This window comes from Littorina saxatilis, linkage group LG1, assembly GCF_037325665.1.
Source record: "Littorina saxatilis isolate snail1 linkage group LG1, US_GU_Lsax_2.0, whole genome shotgun sequence".
Taxonomy (NCBI): Eukaryota; Metazoa; Mollusca; class Gastropoda; order Littorinimorpha; family Littorinidae; genus Littorina; species Littorina saxatilis.
Window position 1 is genome coordinate 73771802 of NC_090245.1, and position 11382 is coordinate 73783183.

An 11382-nucleotide genomic window follows, 5' to 3' on the forward strand; every position below is an offset into this window, starting at 1 on the left:
TGTGTCGATGGTTTATTTCATAGGCGGAGCTTGACTATAGGTGGGTGATAAACACAGCTTAGAGACATTTTGCAGACAGTGACAGACAACATACTTGAAAGCACGCATCAGTTAGACACGGTTTATTTTGTTATGCTTTTAGCGTGCAGTGCTTGTATTCCATTATCATAAGTGCATCATCTGCTGCCCATTTTTTTTTTTTTTTTAGTAGTGACTAGTTAGCGTAATCAAACTCATTGGCTTTGTGCGGAACATTGTAAATTGCCTGCAACTTTTGCACAGTGTGTACAAACAAAGTTCAGCTGTACTGAGTACATTTTATTTCCAGATGCATACAATGTATTCATTCCACAGTGGTGAGGTTCTCTTTAAAGGAAACGGCCAAGAATTCATTGGGACAAGCTTACGCTTACATGGTGACTAGTCAAACTTGTGAACACAAAGTATGAACACTGTAGTAGTGACGGTGATAAGTGCCTTCGCGCGCAGACAGTTCTGAAACGAATGAGTAGCTTGAAAGGCATGAAAAGCTATGCAAGCATGACCGTTACAGAGGGGTTGGACAGATACGTATTGAGAAACTTCTAGAATCAGAAGGAGCGGATGAAGGACATTGCAGAAACAGACGTGAGACGAAGGTATAGTTGAAGTACTGTTATAGTTTTCGTTGATTGTGGATAAAAGACAGATCTTACTAGGGTGCTGGTATTCGTTCTGTTAACAAAAAAACTAAATCCTCAGTGGCGTCTTGTAGTCTTGAATCTAAAGTCTCGCAAAAAACTCTCGTGTCATTCTACGCCACCATAAGACTCAGCTTTGAAACGTTTTCACTCCAACAGAGTGTATCATTCAGTTCAAACTGAATGTATCACTCAGTTGTGGGACGCAGCAGTTACAGCCATTTCAGTTTGGATCTGTAACCATCACCCTGATAAAATCTGTCGACCATAAACCTGGCTCATGACACGCTGTAATACAACCACAGGACAGGAGCTTTAAACTGTTTTGTGGAGACAGAAACAAAATATTGGCAATGTGAAAGATCTGGGAGCAGCACAATGAGAGAACACAACAAATAAGTCACGAAAAGCAGACTAGTCGGTTTCTTTTAACCCAGATGGGAGAGCGATAGGGACTGGAAGAGACTCCTCAACAAAGGCACCTGCGCCGTTGGCGTGTAAGGCCATTTAACTGAAACACTCCTCAGAACTGTGAACAATAACAACAACAACAACAACAACGACTAGTCCCCACCCGCGACAACCTGACGGACACTGGAGAGGTGAGATCACTGCCCCCTGTCGCCACATTTGACCTCGTGATGCCACTCGCACTTGCGTGTGGTCTCGGAGAAGGCGGTGCCATGGGGACACTGGATGCGCTGGGTGCGACGCCCGTGCTGACACAGGATGAAGTGACGGCAGCTGGCCGGGTCTGGGGCCTGTCCGTCATCACGGCACAGAGGGTCGTCCTCGCCTGAAAACAGGGCAGTGGCTTTATGTATCGTCTTAGCACATAACCACGTCATGTCCCAAAAATAGTCACTAGTACTGAGGACAGTAATAGAAATTTAGCAATTTAGCATTATGTATCGTACCGTATTTTATTGCCTTCAACTTGAAGCGCATCTATTGGACTGTATTGTACCCCTGCGGCTAATAACGATGATACTACTACTACTACTACTACTACTACTACTACTACTACTACTACTACTACTACTACTACTACTACTACTACTACTATTACTACTACTATAATGATAGTAGTTTAAGGCGCAAATCCTATAATTATTCTAAGCACCTGCTCCTATCCGCTATTTGCGCCTTTTGCTTGAAGAAGTAACAAAATAAACAAACGGGGAGATCCGCCTTATACGTTTATCATAGTGTAGGTAGCAAAATACGGTAAACTGACTGACTTAAAACAGTGGTTTAGTCAATTTTGATTCAGTACATCTGTCAGGCGCGCGGCTGCAATGTGATGCCAAACAGAAAACTGATGTACCTAGTTCATTGCTTTGCGTGCGTTATGTTAACGTCCGTGGAACTTGTCAAGCCTGAGGAAAAACTTTGAGAAATATTGAAAGGGATTTGGGTTGGTAATGATCACAAGTTATCACCCTCAAGATTCCCATCGAAAGTCGCCAATACGCAACTATTCCGTCAACAAAACCAGGTCATCCGAAACAATTTCTTCAAACTCGTGTGTGGACCACAGTGTAATTCTGAGTTAGAGCTCCACAGAACTACTGTTGGACAACGAAACAGGCCATTGTACTGCAGAAGGTATAGGTTTGCTCAACTTGACCAGGAAACGAAAGGTTTTAGAAACAAAGGGACGTAAGCGCTCAAAATATCAGGCAACAATTAACAACAAGCGAGACTTACGCCGAGCCAGTCTCCCAGCACCCACAAAATAATAAGCATTGAAAGAAACAAATGACGTTTATCCTCAAAAAAGGATATTTCTCTGAGTTTATCATATGATTCTCAAGATTAGCAAGTCACGAATAACAATGGCCTACACACACAAAAGCAAATTAAAAACCTCAAAAACAACAGTATGATTTTATGATTCGCAAGATAAGAAGGTCACAAATAATAACGGCCTCAGAAAAAGATGGGTTTTTTTTTACAGCTGTGCTTTTGTGATTCTCAAGATAAGAAGGGCACATAATTATAACCACAGCCTCAGAAAAAAACCCACCAAAATTGTTAACAAAAATCTATGATTCTCAAGATAAGAAGGGCATATATTGGACTGTAACAGCCTCAGAAAACAAAAAAACAAAAAAATTGTTAACAAAAATCTCTGATTTTATGATTCTCAAGATTGTTAACAAAAATCTATGATTTAATGATTCTCAAGAAAAGAAACTCACGGATAACGATGGTCTCCGGGATACGTCTGTTGCCGCAGTCCCCAACCACGGCTTGCGCGAACTCGCAGGTGTTGTTGCGTGGCCAGTACAGGGTGCCGTCCCCGCATCTCTGGATGGCGATCAGGGTCCCGTTGGCGCAGGATACGAAGCGAGAACAATCGTCAGGGTCTGGGTTGTTGCCTGTTTTCTTCACGCAGCGGGGGTCATCTGGGGAAAGAGAGAGGTATTGAATTGAATTGAATTGAACATTATGTTTCGAGGGTGACAGAATAAGCAATGCAAACATGCTTTTTTCTCATTCGGTCCTCGCCAGGGACAGAGATGGATGAGATGTTGAAAGAGGGGCATGTGTTGAAGAGCGTTTGGACAGAATGGACGTTTTGAAAGGTATAACTATAAGCTTGATGTGAGCAAATATGTTCAGAAAAAGTCAAATGGAAAGCATAACGTAGGGAAGTCTAAGAGTATTTTTTGAAAATACAAATAAGGACACAGACAGACCGACAGACCAACCCACAGACAGACAGACAGACAGACAGACAGACAGACAGACAGACAAACAGACCGAAACAATCCAGAAAGACAGAACGAGAGAAAGAGAAATTCTTATGCAAGCAAGAGCAAGGTTAATGGAGGCAGTTGCTATCGCAAGCAAGAGGTGTGAGTGCGAGACTGAGCCGGTGATGACAAGTCTTTGATGCGTGTATGTTGCATACAGACTACAGCACAAGACAAAAAACAATGCGTTTATAAGTGTACCATCTAAAAGTCAATACTTCCACCCCTATTCTTTCTAGGTTTGACCGAGTTGCGAGAGTTGCTGCCGCTAGCAGATACACAATCTTTTTGTAAAAAAAAACCCAGACGTGTTGCTGCATTCATCAACGAGATATTCTTTTTAACAGCTACAAAAAAACGTGTAACAATTTATTTTTCAGTGACGACTCCTTTCATTTCGCGAAAATGGCGTTTCTTTCCAACAAAGGAAAATATTGACTTTTATTCGTCAAAAACAACGTTAAACGAATAAGCCAAGCATTACAATTTGGTGTGTATTTCAGAACAACTTCTCTAGTAAAGACACTGCCCTTCCCGTGTAGACGACTTTGTGTTCAACATCACCGATCTGTCCAGTTTTTACCATGTAACTGGAGCATCCTTTCACTTAGTACATATCCACACACAAAAATCCACAGCCTGGCTGCTTCCTGTACAGAGTGGCATTTTTCAGTTGTGCTGAAATTTATGTCGCAGAATGACATAGGTATCGATTAGAAAATTACTTCAGCGAAAAATTTCCACTCTGCACGGAATGCAGCCAGCGGAGTGGAGCGTTTTTCCACATTTTTTCTCTCCGTTTTTTTTATGTATGCCCTTTTTTCTTCTAATGGCATGTAGAAGCCCTATCTATCGTGTGATGGACGTCATTGTGTTCACGAGAAGGTGTGTGTCTTTAAGCAAAGGAGCAGCTTTTCAAGCGACCTATTACAACTCTGCAAGGGTGGAGTGAGACTCGACATTGAGATGGTGCAATTATAAACTCACTGTCGTTTAGTCCTTCAGGGTTTGTCCCCATCGGGTTTTCTCCGATTGGGTTTGTTCCTTGCGGGCTTATCCCTTGTGGGTTAATTCCTTGGGGATTTCTTCCGAAGGGATTCAATCCGATAGGGCTTTGGCCTTGGATAGGGACGATCTTAGGCATTTTCCTTTTTCTTGGCGTTTTCCACTTACTCGAGTGCCAGGAAAGAGGTTGATCTAGTCAACACAACTTGTGTATTAGTCCATGCCAATATTTAAACATGTATACATTACTTCCCACTGGGCACTATCATGTCAAACATATCACAGATCTGGGCCGGTGTAACACGAGAAAATGACTCCCACGAGATTTTTACTCCGGAGTAAACATTTCCTACGAAAAAGTTACTCCCTTTACGAAAAAAGCACTCCCCCATTGCACGAGAAAATTACTCCCCAAGACAGGTGAGTTCCGAGTAAACATTTCGTTCAAAAATGTAACTCTCCTGACGAATAAATAACGAATAAATTACTTCACCCCAACACGAGGAATTTAACTTCCCATGCCAGGTGTACGAAATTTTTACTCCCTTGTCCCCTGTTAGTCTTGGTGGTGGAAGGGGTGGAAATAGGGTAGCGCGACATTCGTGTGCGCGAGATCACTTATTGGCATTATCCCTTCGCCCGCATCCCATTTTTGCGTACGAGATTTTTTACTGGAAGTTAAAAAAATGGGGAGTAAAAATTTCGTGGAGGGAGTAATTTTTTCGTGCCTTGGGGAGTTATTTTCTCGTACGAAAAGTGTACTCGGAGTAAGAATTTCGTACGAAATATTTACTCCGGAGTAAATTTTTCGTGGAGTAAAAATTTCGTGTTACACCGGCTTTAACACGGAATGAGAACTTCCACTCGAACATATACGTGCAAAGTCAACAGACTTGCTGCCTTCCTTGCAGAGTGAATTGTTGTCCTGAAGGAATTGTGCATGTTGACGCTGGTATAAGTTACAAAACAAGTCAACATAAATTCACACTCTCTGCACTGAAAGTAGCCTGGCCGTTGAATGTTGGTATGTGTTCAAGTTGTAGGATGCTTTTATCCCATGTAAAAGCCTGGGACAGATCTGTGGTGGCGAACATGACGGTTTTATGAGAAGGGAAGTACTTTCAAGCAATTTTCGGGTATAATGTGATGGACCAATATGTCAAAGCTGCGTAAAGCAAGTATTGCATGTAAGGTTGAATGTTTGTCAAGTACTGAAACCGGCAGCTTCTGGCAAAAAGAAGAAGAGGGAGTGTCTATAGAAGCGGAAGATAAAAGAAAGCTGTTCCGTATCTCGCGTATACTAGCACCAGTACCAGCACCAGCACCACTGCCATCATCATCATCATCATCATCATCATCATCATCATCATCATCATCATCATCATCATCTGGATTTCAATACTGATTGGAAAAAAAAGTAAAGGGAGAAGAAGAGGAACAAATTAAACACTCCTGAGAAAGAAAGGAATTAAATTATTGTCATGCAGGACTAAGTAAAACATAAGAAATACACGCAGCATGAGTGGGCCAGGGAGAATGTATAAGTTATACCATTTTTTTGTTCAGTTATTGTATATCAGTGCATTATAGTATACGTATGTTACAGCTTTATATCGCATCTTATTCTTTTATATCAACGAATGTGTGATATTGCTTTATATCGCATCAGAGTGTTACCGTGCATAAACATGAACGTATGATACAGATTTATATTACATCATATTGTTACAATGCATGACTATTAATGAATGTGTGATATCCGTTTATATCGCACTGTGATAATGCACTCACTGGGCATGGGCACCTGAGGGGAGCCGTTGCAGTCATCACGGTCAGGGTCCCACTCCCAGACACAGGAATTAGCCAGTTTGGACCACACCTGGCTGGCGTTACACCTGACTGATTGCGTGATCTCGGCGTCAAATCCACACTGATGGGCAACCATGCAGTCCTGGGGGTCACGTTTCTGCACGGAGGATAACGGTACGATCAGCGTCAACATCATTCAGCAATATCAATATGTGCGACCTCCATCAGATTCAAATGATTCGGCGATAACAGTATGTACGACTTGGATCAGATTCAAATGATTCGGCACCCCCCGCGGGTTAGGGGGAAGAACTTACCCGATGCTCCCCAGCATGTAGTAAGAGGCGACTAACGGATTCTGTTCCTCCTTTTACCCTTGTTAAGTGTTTCTTGTATAGAATATAGTCAATGTTTGTAAAGATTTTAGTCAAGCAGTATGTAAGAAATGTTAAGTCCTTTGTACTGGAAACTTGCATTCTCCCAGTAAGGTCATATATTGTACTACGTTGCAAGCCCCTGGAGCAATTTTTTCATTAGTGCTTTTGTGAACAAGAAACAATTAACAAGTGGGTCTATCCCATCTCCCCCCCCCTTCCCCGTCGCTATATAACCTTCGTGGTTGAAAACGACGTTAAACACCAAATAAATAAATAAATAAATGATTCGGCGATATCAGTATGAACGACTTCCATCACTGCGATTCAAATCATTTAGCGATATCAGTATGCATGACTTGGATTAGATTCAAATGATTCGAAGATATTAGGATGTACGACATGGGCGTGGCAGAGTTCAATTCTTTTTCACGAGTCAAAGCTGAATAGATTCGAACGTTTCTAGGAATCCGACAGTTTAAAAGCAAAGTCAAATCAGAAGAGAACAAAAGAAAGTGGGACAATCCCTAAACTTCAAACCTTATAGCAAAAACTAAAACGTGCAACTCCATTAGAAACAGTTTTCAGACAAGCAAGTTTGCAGGATATCACATCTATATATATATACGACTTGTGTGTGTTTGTGTGTGTGTGTGTGTGTGTGTGTGTGTGTGTGTGTGTGTGTGTGTGTGTGTGTGTGTGTGTTCGCGATGCACGGCCAAAGTTTTCGATGGATCTGCTTCAAATTTGGTGGGCATATTCATGTAGACCCCGGACACAACCTGGTCGATGAGAATTTTCAACACGTGCTCTCAGCGCGCAGCGCTGAACCGATTTTGGTTATTCTGTTCATCTTCCCAGATCCATTCCCAGTAACTCTTCCTTATCTTCTCCAGTGTTTTGCGTTTATCTCCCTTCCTTCGTGTGGCGTCAACCCATATTCCCGTTACTATTTTTAGAAGGTCACTGTCCACAACGCTTTCATCCCGGCGAAGCCGCATATTCCCGTTACTATTATTAGAAGGTCACCGTCCACAACGCTTTCATCCCGATTCCTCTACTTCGCCGTATTTGGTTCTACTTCTTCCCGGCGAAGCCGGGTATCCCGGCGAAGCCGGTACCCGGCGAAACGGGTAATCATCTACAGGGGTCGACACTAACTTATTTGGCCTGGGGCCACACTGGCCCCGGAGATGGAAATTGCTGGGGCGGAAAACAAAAATCTGGGGCCCACTGTTATTCATGCTAAGTATATATATATACCTTCAGAATCCCCACTTTTTCCAAGTGGTTCTCCGCTATAAGATCTGCACGGGCGGCAATGCATTGTCTGTTTTTCTTCATCGTACTGAAGCCAGGGAAATTCTTTCAACCACTTGACATTGAAATTACGACAGCGCTTCGCGCTTTTGGCTGCATCGGTCTCCTTTTTATATTTAGTCAAGTTTTGACTAAATATTTTAACGTAGAGGGGGGAATCGAGACGAGGGTCGTGGTGTATGTGTGTGTGTGTGTGTGTGTGTGTGTGTGTGTGTGTGTGTGTGTGTCTGTCTGTCTGTGTGTGTGTGTAGAGCGATTCAGACCAAACTACTGGACCGATCTTTATGAAATTTGACATGAGAGTTCCTGGGTATGAAATCCCCATACGTTTTTTTCATTTTTTTGATAAATGTCTTTGATGACGTCATATCCGGCTTTTCGTGAAAGTTGAGGCGGCACTGTCACGCCCTCATTTTTCAACCAAATTGGTTGAAATTTTGGTCAAGTAATCTTCGACGAAGCCCGGACTTCGGTATTGCATTTCAGCTTGGTGGCTTAAACATTAATTAATGACTTTGGTCATTAAAAATCTGAAAATTGTAAAAAAAAATAAAAATTTATAAAACGATCCAAATTTACGTTTATCTTATTCTCCATCATTTGCTGATTCCAAAAACATATAAATATGTTATATTCGGATTAAAAACAAGCTCTGAAAATTAAATATATAAAAATTATTATCAAATTTTTTTTTCGAAATCAATTTAAAAACACTTTTATCTTATTTCTTGTCGGTTCCTGATTCCAAAAATATATAGATATGATATGTTTGGATTAAAAACACGCTCAGAAAGTTAAAACGAAGAGAGGTACAGAAAAGCGTGCTATCCTTCTTAGCGCAACGAATACCCCGCTCTTCTTGTCAATTCCACGGGCACTGCCTTTGCCACGGGCGGTGGACTGACGATGCTACGAGTATACGGTCTTGCTGCGTTGCGTTGCGTTCAGTTTCATTCTGTGAATTCGACAGCTACTTGACTAAATATTGTATTTTCGCCTTACGCGACTTGTTCATTTCTCTCCACGCTGTTCTTCATTTTCATTTCCATGTCTTTTTACATCAGGGATGTGTCGCCACATTTTGCGTTTGGCATTTGAAGGCGATACTTATCTCTCACGCTAAAGAGCGCTATCTGGGAGTTATTTCCCTTGCGGCATTGTCCTTCGACGATTTCAATGTTGTTTTTCTTGACTGCGGCATTGATCGTTACGCAAATGTCAGTGACGACTTTGACTGGCGACTTTTAGTGATTGGCTCTGGCATTAGAATTTTCGGTTTGTCATTGTTGGAATTTATCCTGGGGCGGAGTGGGCCCCAAGCTTCGGCAATGTTTGGGGCGGAACGGCACAAAACTCTGGGGCGTTCCGCCCCCCGCCCCCGCTAGTGTCGAACCCTGATCTAGTTAGTATATAAATTTACATTTTTCCAGAATGTCTCGTTTACGATACTCTTCATCTTGTTTAAACCATCATCTAAACAACTACATATCTGTGGCAGGCTTTTACAATGAATAAGAGCTTTCTTCGGCTTGAAGGTGCAGTAAAAATCAACAACCAGGCATGCTACCTAATCAAAGCCGGAATTTGTTGCTAAAACCAGTCGCAGATCGACGTGGGAGTGAGTCATAAAATTAATTCAAGACAAAATTCCACTGACAATTTGTACTGAATAAGAAATGTCTATAATACAAACATTCATAATTCTACAAATTCAAATTATCAATGGCAAAGCAAGTTTACATCATGAGAAAAAAACACACACTCACCCACAGTCCGGGTTGTACATTCTGGCACAGTTCCGAGTCATAGTAGTAGTCTTGGGCAACCACGACCACGGCAACGAGTGCCACGACCAGTGCCAACGTTTTGGACATCCTGAGTTCTGCAAGAAATCATTATCATCATCATCATCATCATCATCATCATCATCATCATCATCATCATCATCATCATCATCATCATCATCATCATCGATAGTTGTCTGCGAAATCTTGATGTTGTTACAATACATGTGTAGGGCAAACGCGTGTGTGTGTGTAAAAGGAAAGTGTTGTTTTGTGTTTTCTCATCCAAAATAATATTCTTTTTTCAGAGTAAAAAGCAAAACAAAAGAAATATTACAAAAGAAGAAAGCTTAGTTTATAGAACGCTCAACTATTGATAGAACGAAACAAACACAAACATATTTTTTTTAGTTTTGTCAACAATTAAAATTTTTCTTTTTGTCAATAATAAAATGATCTATAAACTAACCGACCTCTAGGATATAATACCGTTATTGTTTGTTTTACTCGGTTTTTATATGAAAACGCCTTCTCCAAAAGTATTGTGTGGAAACAAGCTAGGAGTCTAACAATTAAAACAACATTTCAGTGCATTCCCTGATCTTGAAACTCAGGTGTCATGTTTTGTCTCTTTTACCTTTATAACTGAATACTTCATTATATTAAGATACATTAGGCATATAGATGTTTCCTTCAACTTAAAATGTGCACATTTTGATAACATCAGATTTAACAATTTGTTTAAAAATACGGGTTACTCTGCATAAAAAATAGAAACCACAATTCAGCTGCCGAATATTGCAAACGTTTCACAACAAAACACGCAAACGAGACCTTGAAGGACAACCAGTATTGCTACAGATGCTGAATCACAAGACGTAAGTTAACTTGAAAGAACATTCTTCTATTGTCCTGTCAATGGACAACCGAACTAGCTAGTTCATTTCCTATCCCAGAAGACAATATCAATCATTTACAATGCTAATTGGAGTAGGCACAAAGCACACAATACCAACTTACCTGTGAGAGTTTCCTACGGGTATTCTATTTCAGCTCTTCTTTTCCAGACACTCCGAAATGATAAATAGAGACTTGGGAGTCTCGATAGTCGGTCAGTTTCAAGTTAAAGACTTGTTTGGCGTGGGTATGCGTTATATACGGGTCGGCGCGTGTTTGCTTGTTTGTCCACCGTCCAGACCTGGCTTCTCGCGCGGCTAAGTCGTGCTGAGTGGGCATGTCTCCGGGGATAAACGCCATGCACGCACCATGCTCGCGTGTGGCCGTCAAAACGCAGGAACAAATTTGTTCTGAGCTCTTCCCCCTATTGAGTCTGGACATCCGGTGCACAAAAAACTAGTCCAGGGGTGCTGCCGCTCGCGTGGGTTATATTCCGGTGTGCCGTTTTTCACCTGGGCTTGTTTGGTGTTGTGATGCTTCCTCGTCAAATTGTGTTTGTCAGGAAAACAGCCGATCCCGCCTTCGCTTTGCTTGTCCCCCACTTTTTGTGTGTGTCCCTAAGAACTTCATCGTAGTACGATAGCTTGCGCACTCTATATCTGTGCTCTGTTGCAAGAACATCCAGCAGAAAACGCTGAGATAACTGATTCTGTAGACCAATAATTGGCAACAATCTAATCGCCTAATTGAT

At 41.6% G+C, this 11382-nt stretch overlaps 1 protein-coding gene across 2 annotated transcripts in view; it reads right to left on the bottom strand.

Moving 5' to 3' along the window:
- Positions 1-10886, bottom strand: part of LOC138978573 (protein obstructor-E-like) — an 11283-nt gene extending 397 nt beyond the window's left edge. The window contains exons 1-5 of one of the 2 annotated variants that reach the window (XM_070351321.1): positions 10755-10886; positions 9717-9832; positions 6239-6413; positions 2885-3091; positions 1-1476 (exon numbers count right to left, since the gene is read on the bottom strand). The exon at positions 1-1476 is cut by the window's left edge and continues 397 nt beyond it. In XM_070351321.1, coding sequence (XP_070207422.1) covers positions 1289-1476; positions 2885-3091; positions 6239-6413; positions 9717-9824 — 678 coding nt within the window. In that variant the 5' untranslated portion in view covers positions 9825-9832; positions 10755-10886 and the 3' untranslated portion in view covers positions 1-1288. Of the gene's footprint in view, positions 1477-2884; positions 3092-4315; positions 4640-6238; positions 6414-9716; positions 9833-10754 lie in introns of those variants that run through there. The other variant, XM_070351326.1, reaches the window with a different exon arrangement.
- Positions 10887-11382: the final 496 nt, after the last annotated feature.